Source organism: Notechis scutatus, chromosome 4, assembly GCF_049901735.1.
Source record: "Notechis scutatus isolate UNSWTSFEM ecotype Mainland chromosome 4, rNotScu1.2, whole genome shotgun sequence".
NCBI lineage: Eukaryota > Metazoa > Chordata > Lepidosauria > Squamata > Elapidae > Notechis > Notechis scutatus.
In genome coordinates, this window is record NC_142012.1 from 54,290,802 (window position 1) to 54,307,029 (window position 16,228).

Sequence of the window (16,228 nt, forward strand, 5' to 3'; positions counted from 1 at the left end):
TTAGTCACCTGATTGTTAAGTGAATTTGGCGTCCTCACTGACTTTGCCTGTCAGGTGGTTGCAAGAGGGGATCACGTGATCCCCCCGGATGCTGCGACTGACATAAACGTGAGTCGGTCGCCAGACACCTGAATTTCATAAGTCGTAAGTGTGGAAAAATGGTTGTAAGTCACTTTTTTCAGTCCGTGGTAACTTCAAATGGTCATTACATGAACTGTTGTAAGTTGAGGACTACTAGTACTGGGTAATCATGCCATTTAGATCCAAAAAAAGTGACTTTTTTTGGGCCTCTTCCACTGAGATGGACAATGGTTTCTTTGTCTTGGGGCAAGGACTATTAGAAGCACATACAGGTATTCCTCAATTTACGATGATTCATTTAGTGACCGTTCAAAGTTACAATGGCACTGAAGTAACTTAGGACCGTTTTTCACACTTAAGACCGTTGCAGCCTCTGCGTGGTCACGTGATCAAAATCCAGCTGCTTGGCAACGGGCTCACACTTATGACCGTGGCAGCGTCCCGGAGTCATTCGATTCCCTTTTTACGACCTTCTGACAAGCAAAGTCAATGGGGGAAGCCAGATTCTCTCAACCACAGTATTACCAACTTAACAAGGGCAGAGATTCACTTAATGACCATGTGCAAGAAAGATCGCGAAATGGGGCCAAACTCACTTAACAACTGTCTCATTTAGCTCCAGAAATTGTGGGCTCCCATTTTTTTCACAAGTCAAAGATTACCCCTGTATGCCTTCCACAATTTTCAAATCTTTGGCATAGTAATAAGTAAGTAAGAATGGAATGCATAAATTCAATTGCCAGAAGGAAGCCTTTGCTCACCCTCATTTTGAAGTATCAAATACACCGAATTTTCTGTCAAGTTCTCAGCTGCCCATTCGGTTGCACACCAATGAAACTCAATTCTACTCAACTGCAGGTCAAAATTCCTTGGTTCCTTAAAGGATGCCAAAACAACCTTAAGGTCGTGTGAACACCATTCCTGACCTTCCCAGTCTGGCTTTCGAAAAGCAAAGTTCACAGCGGAAGTCGGGATTCGTTTAATGGACCCATGATTCACTTAACAAATGCGATGATTCGCTGAACAAACAGGGCCAATTTTTTTTTTTTACAATCGGACACAACTTCCTTAAGAATAGCCTCCCGTAGCCATGTAAATTCTGCTTCCAATTGCTGTCAAGGACTACCTATAAACTACTTCTTGTGAGAATCTTATTTCAGAAGTATCAAAAAAAATGTGGGGATGGGGAAGTGGAGGCTAAGCCAGCTAACTTGGGATTTAAATAGTATTTTTTTTTGGGGGGGGGGTGGAGGAACTGAGCAAGACTTTGTACCAGAAACAATGGACGTGGTCCAGTCAAAGTGTTCTATATTATACCGGTTTAATGAGAGTTCGGTAATACAACTTTTAAAAAGTAAGAGAGGGAACAAGGTGATGAAAGTGCTAGAAAAGTTTATACCAGAACAACTGAAGCTAAATACAATTTATGGAACAATACAACAAGCAATTTTGAGTAAGTCAAGTTGCCCCTGAGCAATTATTTACTCGAAATGTATGTGATTTTAGTTTATAAAGTGTTTAGTTTATATTCTGCAATCCCCTTCCTCTCCTGCCCATTCCTTTGGCTGTTGTCATCGTTTGCTTCCTTTAAAAAAAAAATCCTTTTTTTTCTACAGACGAGAAACATAGTTTCCACGAATTTAACCATAGGCTGCAAAAGGACAAAAAAATGCTGGTGGATTACAGCGAGTCTCATTTCCTTAATATAAATATAAAAATTGCATCTCTGAAGATTCGGAAGATTTATAGGATGAAACTATCTAATCTTTCAAATATTTTTTTGGGGGAGGGGGGAATTATCGATACTGAGAAGGTATTACAAAAATACTTGGCGAGGGCTCGTCTGCTGAAGTTTTCATAAAAGCTGATTAAAAACTTTTGGCAAGGTTAAGAGTTTTTCGTTTGTGATCGGCGCGACCAAATCTATGCTCTCCGGAAGTGCTTCAATTACGCAAATCTTTTTCGTCCAGGACCTTATGAATACGGAAGGATTCTGTATGGATGGAAATTCATTTCTAACAAGGAAGAGCTGGAATTTATTTTGCTGGAACGGTGGCTTCTTCTCAGCTAAGGCAGGTTGAGGTGTTCTTGAGGGCAGGAAATGCCGGAGGAGTGGAGAAAATTTATATGCCTGACACCCTTCCCCAGCGAGGTAGATTTGAATCAATTTTATCCATGAATGTCACACCACAAGGAGTACCATTGCGTGTCCCATTCACACAGTTTGCATGACAAAAACAGATCACTGCATCCCACCAAAAGGGTTTGCTCAGTGAATCTGCCAAGACACTCGATCCCAGGCAAAACAAAAGGATAACTTACATAACCCCTCCCACACACACACACACAAAAAAGGCAACATTGATCAGGATATACGACATCTGCGTGGGCACCCACTTTCTGATGGTAACTGGAGATTTATTTTTATTTTTTTGCATTCATTCCCAGGGTTGAGGATTTCATTTTCTGCACCCCAAAAAAAAAAAAAGTGTCTTCTATCCAACCATATTCAAAAAAGATCCATTCATTGCATTGCTGGGCATAAAAAAGAGATGTGCATTCTCTTACGACAGGCACATCAAGTCTCTGGCAAGGATTAGCAAACTGGATTTTGAAAAAAAAAACAGTAACTATCATTGATATATATATACTGGCTGATTAAATGGCAAAACTAATCAGCTTGACTATAAGATGTCTTAGTCTGAAGGAAATATAACCTATTTGCTGGCAAATTAGGGCACGCTGAGCATCCCCAGGAAACAAAACAAACAAAAAAAAATGTTCACATTCTTTCGGTCTGGCCGACAGCAAGAATCAAGAAGGGCCGAGCAAACTTTTTTTTTTACTGACCATCAAGAAAGGTTGCGAGGAGATAAACATCCAAAGATCCAGTCCAGCTGAATCGGAATTAAAAGCTTAGGTCAAAAAAAAAAAATGAAAAGAAAAAAAAAACCACAAAAAGGGCAAGGGAAGTGAGAAGTTCAGACGAGCATGTGGCGTTTCCGATGGAGGGCAAGATGGTCAGAACGAGAGAAACTACGATCACAGTCCGGGCACTGGAACGGTTTGACTCCGGTATGTTTCCGGAAGTGTCGTGTAAGTTCGTCCGATCGAGCAAACTTCCATGTGCAACCTTCCCAAGTGCATTTGTAAGGCTTTTCACCTATGGATTTAAAAAAACAAAACACTTTTTTTAAGAAACACAAGCGAGATTATTTTACCCATACATTAAAAAAAGACTTACGAGAAGAGCAATATTTCTTCATCACCAGTAATTTCACTGAGTGTCTCTATGGTCAGGCGCTAAATCCACAAACCTATGCACAAGAATCTTCTCAACCAGCTTTGGAGCTGTTAAGAGTTAGCTAAGGGACAACGGAATTGAAGGGAAATTGATTTGTGGTAGTTAGCTTGTGACTACATTGGGATTCTAGGCTGATACCTCTTTTAACTCCGTCCTCCATTTCTGCCACTTCTTATTATCCTACGTCTATTTTTCCAACAAATGTTTTGATTCTGGGTAGAAACATTAGTAAAATAGGTCCTTGCATGACCAAAAAAATGTGGCAGAAAATGTGACCGTACATTTGCTCTCTTGCACTGTCAATTCCAGATGAACTTGCTGCAACAGATTTTTTAAAAAGCACACCTCTGTACAGCAAAGAGTTTCAATGTGATTCCTCAAGTTCAACTGCTGGATTGGTTCCACAGGTTTTTGAGAGAATTAAAGGGGCTTAGTATAAGTTTTAATTATAATGAAGTGTTTAAATTGATTTCTGCCAAATGTGGGAATCTTATGAAGAATAAAGTACATAATCACTGCAGTTGTTAAATTAATAACATTGTTTAGTGAATTTGGCTTTCCTATTGGTTTGCTTATCCTAAGGTCACAAAAAATGGTCATATGAGCTCGGGACACTGCAACCATCATAAATATGAACAGTTCCCAAGTGTCTTAATTTTTATCACATGACCATGGGGATCTTGTAACGTTCATAAGTGTGAAAAATGGTCCTTTTTTAGTGGTGTTGCAACTTCGAATGGTCACTAAATGAACTATTGTAAGTTGAGGACTACCTGTATTTACAAAGAAATGATTAAATGGGCGAATTTGAAGCTAAGTTGGAATTTCTGAGCAATCTGTTGATCGATATACCCTGTAGTAAAACTAATCTGGTTTCTTTCAGTGATCAATTTTCAGTTTTATAAAAATCTCTCACTTCCTATTCTTTTCACTGTGGAAATGTATCCTTCTGTTTAAAAAGTCTATTAACAAGAATAGGAGAAGGGGACGAAGATTAGGAGCCAAAGACTGACTTCACTTAATTCAAACGTTTATCTGTTCATAATATATATAACTTGTCCCAAGCCAAACTGTACATTTTAAATGCCATTTTGACACAGGAGGTATTAATTTTTCAATATGGGAAAGAAATGGCGTAACTAATCAATTCTTAAGTTCAATCCTCGCTCAATTTGTACCCAGTGACACTTTTTCAATTCTTAATTTTGTGAATGAATAGTGTTGATTGAAAAATTTCAGATGTGGTATTCCTTCACCGTGCTTCTGTTTATACCGTTCATTTTCATTATGTTTCTTTAATTAGCACTTCAATTTTATTGAATTCACCTGGATCGTCTGAATTCAAATAACTTCTTGAAATATGAAATTTCTATGAGATGGTTGCTCATTACTAACTGATAATCTATCAGAGTTCAAATATGAACTTGCTACTGTATGATGTGTATTTAACTGAAACACACACACACACATATGATAGGATTTTGGGTGCATTTTATACACAAATCAATTACATCATTGTCTATTTTTTATGTAGGACCTCAAATCTTTTGTATTATCATGTTTATTACTTATTGATTTGATAAATTTATACACTATTACCTTTGCAATGTGACTAAAGGTTTCGTCTCCTTACTTAATTTTTAAAAATACAGGAAGTCCTCAACTTACAACAGTTCATTTAGTGACTGTTCAAAGTTACAACAGCCCTGAAAAAAAGTGACTTAGGACCATTTTTCACACTTATGACCATTGCAGCAATTCCTGTGACCACATGATCAAAATTCAGGTGTCTGGCAACTGGTTCATATTTATGACGGTTGCAGTGTCCCGGAGGTCATGCGATTCCCCTTTTGTGACCTCCTGTCAATGGGGAAGCCATTCATTTAACAACTAGTTGGGTACTAATGCAATGATTCAATTAACAACTGTGGAAAGAAAGGTGATAAAAGGGGGCTAAACTCACTTAACAAATGTCTCACTTAGCAACATGAATTTTGGGCTCAATTGTGGTCATAAGTCGAGGACTACCAATATTGCCAATGGTGATAATGAGTCCTGGGCCAATGATTATAGCCCCGTGGTGGCGAACCACAGGTGCCGGAAGTGGCGCGCAGAGCCATTATTGCTGGCACGCGAGCACTCGCCCAGAAAAGGTCTACTGCGCATGCATGCACGCTGCCTGTCTGACAGCTGATTGTCAGGTATCTGGCGTGAATGTGCAGGGGTGCAGCAGCACGCAGGACACACTCTCATATGCGCAGAAGCATGCGGTGCATGTGGGGGGTTGCACGCACATGCGCAGGAGGCATGGAGGCCCCCGTGCGCATTGCCTTCTGGCACGCGAGCACGTGATGGCACGCGAGCACGAGCAGGCAAGTGCGCGCGCAATTATTGGCATGGGAGCCCAAAAAGTTTATCCACCACTGTTATAGTCGACTGCTATTTAAATTTGGGCACAAATCCCATTATCCAAACTTTCTAAATTTGAAAAATGTCACAGCCAACATTTAAAGTTGCTTTCAACGATGCTACCATTAAATTGCAGGGCCGGGGGGAACCTGCAAAGACAGAAAGAAGAAGAAAAATATCCATAATTCCCTCCGCAAGAACCCTTTAAAAAGCACATCAGAAACTTTTAAATATAATTCAGTGCTTTGGGGAAGGAGTTTACCGCCAACATAGTAGGGTGTGAATATTCCACTGAGTCACAGTTAGAAGGCCAGAAAGATAAACTTAGCTACCAGACAGAGAACCAAAATGTACGAAGGAGAAAATAAATACCAGCCTCGTGAATCTAGTACTGTATCTACTTGGGAGGGAATAAACCACTAAACAAAGTAAAACCTATTTCCAAAGAAGCTTGCATAGGGTATATAGAAAATCCTCGACTTACAGCTGCAATTTCTGTCGGTAAGTGAGGCAGTTGCTAAGTGAGTTGTGCCCCATTTTAAGACCTTTCTCGCCGTGGTTGTTAAGTGAACCATTGCACTTGTTAAGTGAGTAATCTCATTGTTAAGTGAACCCGGATTCCCCGTGGACTTGGCTCACCAGAAGGTCGCCAGAGGGGAATCACGTGATTCCGGGGACGCGGTAACTGTCATAAACGTGAGTCAGTTGCCAAGCTGATGGAATTCTGATCGTTTGTCTGAATTTTGATCATCTGACCATGGCCGTAAGCGTGAAAAACGGTCCTTAACAGTAGTGGTATGCTGCTGGTTCACACCGGTTCTAGTGAACCAATAGTGCAAGTCAGCAGTTGGCCCCACCCACCCGCCCTTTCCTGTCCCATATTCCCTTTGTTTGTAGCTCAACTGAACTGCGCGCCCACAGAACCGGTAGTAAAATATTTTGAATTCCACCCCTGGTCCTTAAGTGACTTTTTGTCAGGGCCGTTGTAACTTTGAATGGTCATGAAGCAAGCTGTTGTAAGTCTAGGACTACCTGTAGTAGAAGCTGGGTCTTTTTTAAAAATCATTTCATTAACATCCCCCCCACAAAAAAAAAGAAAAGAAAAGAAAAGAAAACAACACTTGCTTCCTACCTGTGTGTGTTCTTCTATGGGCTTTTAAATGAGAGCTTTTCGTGTACACCTTGTTGCAGCCTTCGTAATCACACCGGTGTATCCGTCTCTTCCTTTGCGTGTCTGGCGATTCCACAGGTAGAGGTCTCTTCCCAGGCTGGACTATAACTGAAGGGTGATTCCTGCGTTAAGTTGAATCATAGGTTAAAACTACAACCTTTTGAACTAAAACCATCTTCTTCTTCTTTTTTTAATGGCCAACCCCAGTGTTCACTTCTTCAATACCCATTTGTCTTCTGCCGGCGTTAATAACATTACATACATGTGGAAAAAATTCAAGCAAGCTTAGTAAATGTCATGGACTTCTGTGGTAATTGTTTGGCTGACTTTCCTACTAAAAGATTCAGTTTCATTTATTCTCTGGCATGATGAACAAGCCATCTCCCTTCCCCTATTTTTTATGTATTTATTTTTCCTCAGAATGGTAGGATTTGACCGAATATTTTAAGCCGCAATCTTAATCAGAAATCTTTGTGCTTCTATTGGTTTACACATTTTTCTAAATATTTTAGCAAAAAAAATTTTTTTTTTAATGATACAGATTTTTCCCTCCCAGGCTATGAATGTTATCAACTTCCTTTACTCTACCGACATAAACTCAACGGATTTTACTTTTCATCTGTTTTTTTAGAGCCCAAATAAGAATTTCTGATTTGGTGCAGCCACATGGGTGCAAAGCTTTCTGAATTAGGTGAAGAGTGCAGGGAGTCCAACGTTGCTGAGCTTGCCCCGAGAAGGCGAGCCTTAAGAAGCTTTCAACTACAATTCGCTTTTCCACTGGCGAGATTTGAAAACTTCTAAGCTACTTACTCTTGTAGCATGGGAGGTGACAATGAGGTAACCACAGGAGGAGACATTTGCTCAGGATAGTAGTCATTTCTTGGCGATTCCAAGCCCGGTTCTACCTTGATAGATGTCTTTAGTACTGGCTTTTCGTAAGATTCGATGACAGATACTGTGTGGAGGAAGAAGAGTCAGTGAATGGTAAACAAAGAGAAGAAAAGCTTGCATTTGAGTCTTCGGTCACTGCATTCTTGCTACATCGTTCTTAAAAATATAAATTGCAAATACAAACATTTGAATTAATCTGCATAACTGAACGACAATGCTGTTCTATAATAAATCTTATAACTCAATCCTTTGTTCTGGTCACTATAGACAAATCTATAGTGGCTTCCATGCTATTGCTTTGCTTTCTATAGGAACACCAAGTGCTTAATAGAACAATATCAATTATTCTATTAAGAACAATTGAATTAAAGTACATAAATGAACGATAATGCAGTTCTATAACAGCAATAGCACTTAAGACTTATATACCTCTTCAAAGTGCTTTACAGCCCTCTCTAAGCAGTTTTATAGAATCAGCCTCTTCCACCCAACAATCTGGGTCATCATTTTACCCACCTCGTAAGGACGGAAGGCTGAGTCAACCTTGAGCCTGGTGGGATTTGAACTGCCAAATTTCAGGCAGTTGGCAATCAGCAGAAGTAGCCTGCAGTTCTGCACTCTAACCACTGTGCCACCACGGCTCTTATAAACCTCTTACAACCTTATAACCCAGCCCTTTGTCCTGGTCACTATAGATAAATCTATAGTGGCTTCCATTCTATTGCTTTGCTTTTATAGGAACACCAAGTGCTTAATAGAAAAATATCAGTTATTCTATTAAGAATAATTGATATTATATAATAATAGAAATAATAGTAATAATAGAATATCAATTTAGCACCTTCAACAAGTATATTTGAAACACTTTAGCGAGATTACATTCCTCCAAGAAATGTAGGTCAGCCCGCAATTACTTTCTGCCCTTCCATTTATCATAGCATTTATCACCATGACAATGGGATGCTTAAAGCAAGAGAAAGCTAGCTAAAGATTGCTTAGGGAGAATCATTTTCTTCAGGTCTATGGATGCTCTCAATAGTTCAGTCTCTCTCTTTATAAGCTCCTATTCACACCATCAAGTTTAGGATAATTTATAGAGCTGTGGTAGCGCAGTGGCTAGAGGGCAGTATTGCAGGCAGACTCTGCTCAGTGCCAGGAGTTCAATTCTGACCAGCTCAAGGTTGACTCAGCCTTCCATCCTTCTGAGGTTGGTAAAAATGAGGACCCAGATGGTTGGGGGCAATAGGCTGATACTGTAAAACCACACAGAGTGGGCTGTAAAAGCACTGTGAAGCAGTATATATGTCTGATACCTAGTGCTATTGCTATAATTTAAAGTAGAAGATGAATGGATTCTTTAAGTTGACTTCACACACACACACACACACACACACACACACACACAAAATAAGAGAAGGAAGTCCACAAAAGAACAAAAAAACCCAAAAACAGATGTTTTACCTGGCATGCTGCTTGGGTTTTCCAACTCTTCGGAAAGAACGGTGGACACCATGATAGGCTGCGGAAGGTGAGAAGCGTACATGAAAGGGACAGGTTGAACGACAAGGGGTTGAATAACAGGAAGTATTCCCGGGCTTCTTAGTCCGTGGCGGGAAAGAGCTGCCATGACCGGAGGAATAGTTAAGGGCATAGTAAAAGGCTGCATTCCTGGTGGGCCCAGTTTCTTCATGGGAGGGCTTGATGATGGAAGATTTAATCCTGGGGAAACTCTCTGGGGTAGAGTCTGGAATTTGAAAGAGGAAGGAGAGTTTCCAGCGGAAGGTGGCGAACTCCGTTTATTCATGGTGAGGTCAACCGGTTCCACCTGAACCCCACTGCACAGTCCATCTGGAATCTGATAGAACTTATTGGACATCATATCTGGTGTGGAATAGATGACACTGTACTTGTTGGACTTCATGTGGTCCATGTAAGTAGAGTTGAACGACTACAGAAGAAAAGGAGGAGGAAAGGAATGAATGGAAACCCATGGAAAGGAATTGAGACCAGAAAAGAGGAAGGGAAAAAATGTATTGGAGAACAGGAACTCCTTGTGACTTGTTTCTGTCATGCTCTAATTTGAATTCTACTTGACTTAAAACTAAAGTAAATCCACTGAATACACAGAAACATTTTTGAAAACCATACTACAAATGACAATAGTGCACAGATACAACACTTATTCCACTCTAGTGAACAATTCACTTATTTATGAGATTTTTATCCTGTCTTTCTTACTTTCTTACTGGTAGTAGCTTACTTTCTTACTTTCTTAGTAGCTCAAGGCAGTGAACATACCTAATACTCTTTCCTCCTCCTATTTTGCCCTCAACAACCACCCTGTGAGGTGAGTTGGGCTGATAGGGAGTGATTGGCCCAAAATCACCCAGCTGGCTTTCATGCCTAAGGCAGGACTAGAACTCACACTCTCCTGGTGATTGGTAGGTAACACTTTTTGATACCTGCCATGAGTTTTGATGTAAATCCAATTTATTTGTTATAAATGCTCAGAATGTGTATTTGGTCAACTCTAACCTGCTTTGTAATCTTGCATCTTTCAGAACTGAAAAAAAATGTGGACGGTATTGCAAGACCGCCTTTATTACAGTGTAATGAGAATAAATATTAATACTTATACACTTTTTAAATACTGACCACTGGAATTGGTTCCATTGCTTCTTGTTTGATAGGGACGGGATCAAACATCAACATTTTCTTTCGAGATAAATACCTTGGATTCTAAAAACAGGGGGGGAAAAGTACAACAGTTGTAATTTTTATTTTACATCATTTCAGTATGGCATTAACAAAGGGTACTTTGGATTATAACAATCAACAAACCATTAAAAATCAGACTAAAGACGTTTTCAAAAACTGAAAAAAAATCTTCATGGTTTCTGTGTTTATAATGCTAACATGTTAACATTCTAAACCCAAGATCCTTTAAAAAGTATGATTACAACATGATGTTTTGGCATAAGGACACACATTTTAAAAACAATGTTTTGAATAGTCATGAGCCAAAGTGGAAAACTTTGGTAGAGATCTGAAGAAATTTTATAAGGTCAAAGGTGCATTCAATCTTCATTGACAACCACAGTTGAGCCCAAAATTTATGTTGTTAAGTGGGGCATTGGTTAAGTGACTTTTGCCCAGTTTTGCTGCCTTTCCAGCCTCAGTTGTTAAGTGAATCACCGCAGTGGATAAGTTAGTCACCTGGTTGTTAAATGAATCTGGATTCCCCATCAGAAGGTTGCAAAAGGGGATCATGTGACCCTCGGGACAATAAATACAAACCATTTCCCAAGTATCCAAATTTTGATCACATGGTCATAGGCATGCTGCAAAGGTCATAACTGTGAAAAACAGCTGCAAATGGTCACTAAATGAACTGCCATTGCAAGGAATCAGGCAAGAATAATTCCAGTCCCAAACTAAAAAGTCCCTGATTAGAAAAACTTAGAATAGTTTAAAATTCCTACTTGGTGATCTAATAGCCAGTCTCCTGTACACTTCTGAGTTTTGCCAAATTTTAAGACAAAAGAAGCGCTAGTTGGGTGTCACACTTAGGGTGGAACAACATCAGGCTAGACACTGGAAGGGTTGTGGGTTCTATTCCTGCTTTAGGCACAAAGCACAATCACATTTCTCTCAAGCTTTTGAAGGAGGTGATGGCAAAACACTTCTGGAAAAAAAACTGTGAGTAAATCCAGAAAGTTTTTGAGAATCAGATAATTTTTTTAAAAAATGGCAAAAGACTGAAGTTTACTTCACCTGCGTTTCCAAAATGCTCTTCATCTTCAATGGGTTTAAAAAAAAAAATAAATCTCTAGATGTAAATGTAAATTTTGTAAAAAAATATCTAGATGTAAATGTAAATGTACATTTTGGTTTTTATTTTTTTTGCAATTGGGAGTTATGTTTTTTTCAAACCCCTCAAAAAACAACTGAACAACCGCAATGTTCTTAAAGTTAAATAAGTGGGCCAAGTTCAAAGAAAACCCCCTCAATACACTACATTTTAGATATGTATGATTTTAGATAGTATTAGTAAGAAATCAGATAAGGAACCCTGCTCCCTTAAGAAAACAGCCTTGCCTCTCCTGTTAAAAATAAAACATAGAACTGCACAGTGTCGTTTTCCGTCTCCTCCCTTGCTGCTCCACCCTGTGGATTGAGGCCAAGGCAAAGCAACTTGTCCAAACAGGACATGGTTGTGATAAGATTTCGCTCACGCCCTGTGCTAAGCAAAGAAATGGGATTTTTCTATGCAAATAAGGCCAGGTATAAAGGTAAGGAAGAAACACAATCTAAGGCACAGGTCTGATATCCAGGAGAGGGCAAGTCCGGGATGGAAAAATGAAATCTCTTCTCTGCTCTATAGTTTCTCCTCTGCTGAAAGAGAGAGGGTCACCGGATCCCAGGAAAGCAAGACGAGAAAAGGGATTTCATTTTATTTATTTGTTTGTGTATATCGTATTCATAGGAGTCCTCAACCTACTTAAGACCAAAATCTAGCCCAAAATTTCCACTGCTAGGCGAGACAATTGTTAAGTGAGTTGCATGCCCTGTTTTAACCATCCTTTTTACAGTTAAAAATGGGGATCACGTGACCTCAGGGCAACCGCCATAAATACATAAACACGGTAAAGTGTCTGAACTCTGATTACTTGACAGTGGGGATGCTGCAATGGTCGTAACAGTGAGGACCTGGACACAAGTCCAGTCATTTTCAGCGAAATCGGGAGCTAACAAATTTGATAAATACGTCACTTTCAATCAGAATAGATCTGGAAGCAGGAGACTTTATACCATTCTGGACAAATGGTAGTCTCTTCTTAAAAACCTCCAGTGATGTGAGCACCCAGAACTTCTGGACACAATTGATTAATTGTTCTAACTGTCAAGAAATTTCTCCTTAGTTCTAGGTTGCTTCTCTCCTTGATTAGCTTCCATCCATTGCTCCTTGTCCTGCCATTTATTTATTTATTTATTTTTGTCAATTGCTTACAAGATAATAGGTATAAGTAAAAACATAGTTATGAATACATGGATACATATAAGAAAAATTAAAAGAAAAAATAAAAGAAACAATAGGACAGGGATGGTGCGCTTACGCATGCCCCCTACAGACCTTTTAGGAAAGGGGTGAGGTCAATAGTAGACAGTCTAAGGTTAAAGTTTTTGGGGTTTGGGGAAGAAACCACAGAATCAGGTAGAGTATTCCAGACATTGACCACTCTGTTGCTGAAGTCGTATTTCCTGCAATCAAGTTTGGTGCGGTTAACCATGAGTTTGTATCTGTTGTTTGCTCTTGTATTGTTATGGTTGAAGCTGAAGTATTCATTGACAGGTAGGACATTGCAATATATGATTTTATATACTATACTTAGATCAGACCGAAGGTGGTGTAGTTCTAGGTTTTCTAGGTCTAGAATTTCGAGTCTGGTGGCATCAGGTATTCTGCCATGAGTAGAGGAGTGGAGAACTCTTCTTGTTAAATATTTCTGGACTTTCTCAACTGTGTTAATATCAGATACGTAATGTGGGTTCCAGACTGATGAGCTGTTTATTGAGTCTAGCAAATGTTTTGTATTCTCTAGTTAGTAGTGTGATATTACCAGAGAAAAAGCTATGTAGGATTAGGTTAACCATTCTTAATGCCTTTTTGGCTATGTAGTTACAGTGGGCTCTAGCACTTAGATCAGGGGTGGGATTCTACCAGTTCGCACCTATTCGCTAGAACTGGTTGTTAACATTCTAAGCAGTTCGGAGAACCGGTTGTTGGAAGAAATTACTGGCCTAATCCTGTAAGGAAGGCAGGAAGGAAACATTCTGGTGTTGCTTACAGAAACTGCCTCTCCGTTAACCCTTATTACATTCTTGGCAGGACTAGACTTCCTGTCTCAGGAACTTCTCCGGAGTTTTTTTCCCCTCTCCTTTGCTGGTACTTTGCTTGTGTGGAGTGACCATTGAAAAAAGTAACTTATGACCGTTTTTTACACTTATGACTGTTGCAGCATCCCCAAGAGGCCAGGCGAGGAGATGCGTTCCTCGATGTGAGTGATGTTGAGTTGGCCACATCCAGCCAGTAACATGACCACCAAGCCATGTCCACCCAGTCACATAACCACCAAGCCATGCCCACCAACTAAGCAACACCCACAGAACCAGTTGTTAAAATTTTTGAATCCCACTCCTGACTTAGATAATTAGAGATGAGTATTCCAAGGTCCTTGACAGAATCTGGATCATCAACAAGGTCTTGACAATTCAGCTTGTATTTTATTTTCTGGTTTTTTTTGCCAATATGTAAGACAGAGCATTTGTTTGTTGAGATTTCAAGTTGCCATTTGTTTGACCATTCTGATACATAGTCAAGGTCTTTTTGAAGGGTAGTAGAATTATCTGCGGTGTTGAATAGCCTTCTGGTGCTTTGGAGAATAGCTTGACTCCCTCTTCTTTGGGGCAGCCCCTCAGATATTGGAACACTGCTATTGTGTCTCCCCTAGTCCTTCTTTTCATTAAACTAGACATACCTAGCTCCAACAACCATTCTTTATATGTTTTGGCCTCCAATCCCTTAATCCTCTTTTTTGCTCTTCTCTGCATTCTTCCTAGAGTCTCAACATCTTTTTTACATTGTGGCGACGAAAACTGGATGCAATATTCCAAGTGTGGCCTTACCAAGGTATTACAAAGTGGTATTAAAATTTCACGTGATTTTGATACTATCCCTCTGTTTATGCAGCCTAGAACTGTGTTGGCTTTTTTTGGCAGTCGTAGCACACGGTAAGTGATTGTCCACAAAGGACTCAAAGATCTCTCTCACAGTTACTACTATTGAGTGAGGTACCACCTATACTGGTTTTTCTTGCCTAAATGTAGAACCTTACTCTTTTCTCACTACTAAATTGCATTTTGTTAGATAGGGACCAATGTTCAGTCTTGCCAGGGTTCAATCAAAACCTGTTGTTTACCATCCAGACTACAATCTCGATCACTCTTTTACTTGCTTGGGTCTACAGGCCCCATATGTTTCTGTAAATACATTTCCTTAATTCCCATTTTCACATGAGAAAGGAAGGAAGAAGGAATTCCTTCCAACGGCTTTGTGAAATTCACTTATTTATTGCTCTCAAACTTCCTAAAGCTTAGAAATCAGGCTGCCATCAAAAGAAAACATTTACTTTTCCTTCATTAGTCCAGCAAAATATTTTAACAAAGTTCCCTTAGTTTAACAAAATATTCTTTAAGTGCTTTGGCACAGATATTTAAATAGAACCTAAGATAGAAGCAAGGACACAGGTTTGTGCAAGTTAAAAGAAAATAGTTTTAAAAACATGCTACTAAAATTAAAACAAAATCAATTGCTTTTTGTCAACAAGTGAACTGCACATATCAAAACTATGCTTTTTCTAAAAGTCTGAGATAATTCTGGTGTTCACCCATATAAAAATCCAATCATATTTATCTAGAAAGAGAAAATTGCTAGAGAAGTACAGTAGAATAATGATTTAAATGAATGAACTGAACACACTTTCAGATAAAGCTTTGATCACACTGTTCATTTTACAGTATTTACCAAGGATACAGTGGTTGTGATTTTGCAATGGTAACCTTCCTTATTTTCCTACCATTGGTTCTGTTTTTGCATTGTTTTAAGGGGAAAAATCCTAGTTTTTAAGAGAAAAAAGAGTGACCAAGCTGAAAAATGCATTTTTATTTGTAGCTGATGTTTACTGAGAAAAACATCCTGTTTTCTCTTTAACCCTTTTCCAGGACCCGATCCCAGCTTAAAATTCTGAAACACAGTGCCTAAAAATTCAAAGAAAGAGGATGGCTTGTTCCAAACTCTACGATTCAATGCCGGGTCTATTGTGAAGCAACTGAGTTAATATTTTAAGTTTCACTGAACTCAGGCAAACTATCTTTCTGAGTAAACTTGTTGAGATTCTGCAAATGTTAAACATAATGGAATTACTGTAAAAACGAACTGTGTTACAAATCACAGATTGACTTATTTTAAAAGATGACCACCCGATCAAATAATATAAGCTGACGTTAAAAAAAAATTAGCCCATCCGCTAAGCTATCTATTCTATTCACGTTAAAGAACGAAAACATTCTTTAACCTGAGAGATTACAGAGTTAGGATTTGAGTCAAAATTCCTCAACAGATCTTGAACGCAGCCAAACGGATGAAACAAAGAATGCATTTGTTTGTGCATGCTATGCTTCCATTGTGTCTAATTAGATCCTTCCCGTTGGTACTACTAGTTTTGTGAGAAGAAAAGATCTATTATCACAAGGGTCCCCAACCCGTCAGGGCTGCAGCCCACGACCAGGCCATGAGCTCCCGTGGAACCATC

At 39.3% G+C, this 16,228-nt stretch overlaps 1 protein-coding gene and 1 long non-coding RNA gene across 4 annotated transcripts in view; one reads left to right on the top strand and one right to left on the bottom strand.

Annotated features, from left to right (window-relative positions):
- Positions 1-1,385: 1,385 nt before the first annotated feature.
- Positions 1,386-16,228, bottom strand: part of KLF3 (KLF transcription factor 3) — a 28,188-nt gene continuing 13,345 nt past the window's right edge. For all 3 annotated transcript variants that reach the window (XM_026675313.2, XM_087965818.1, XM_087965817.1), the window contains exons 2-6: positions 10,512-10,595; positions 9,318-9,804; positions 7,776-7,920; positions 6,927-7,087; positions 1,386-3,244 (exon numbers count right to left, since the gene is read on the bottom strand). In XM_026675313.2, coding sequence (XP_026531098.1) covers positions 3,063-3,244; positions 6,927-7,087; positions 7,776-7,920; positions 9,318-9,804; positions 10,512-10,568 — 1,032 coding nt within the window. In that variant the 5' untranslated portion in view covers positions 10,569-10,595 and the 3' untranslated portion in view covers positions 1,386-3,062. The remainder of the gene's footprint in view (positions 3,245-6,926; positions 7,088-7,775; positions 7,921-9,317; positions 9,805-10,511; positions 10,596-16,228) is intronic.
- Positions 12,032-15,767, top strand: LOC148130746 (uncharacterized). The gene is made up of 3 exons (XR_015749569.1): positions 12,032-12,148; positions 14,478-14,547; positions 15,639-15,767. It is a non-coding gene; the product is annotated as an uncharacterized LOC148130746 (long non-coding RNA).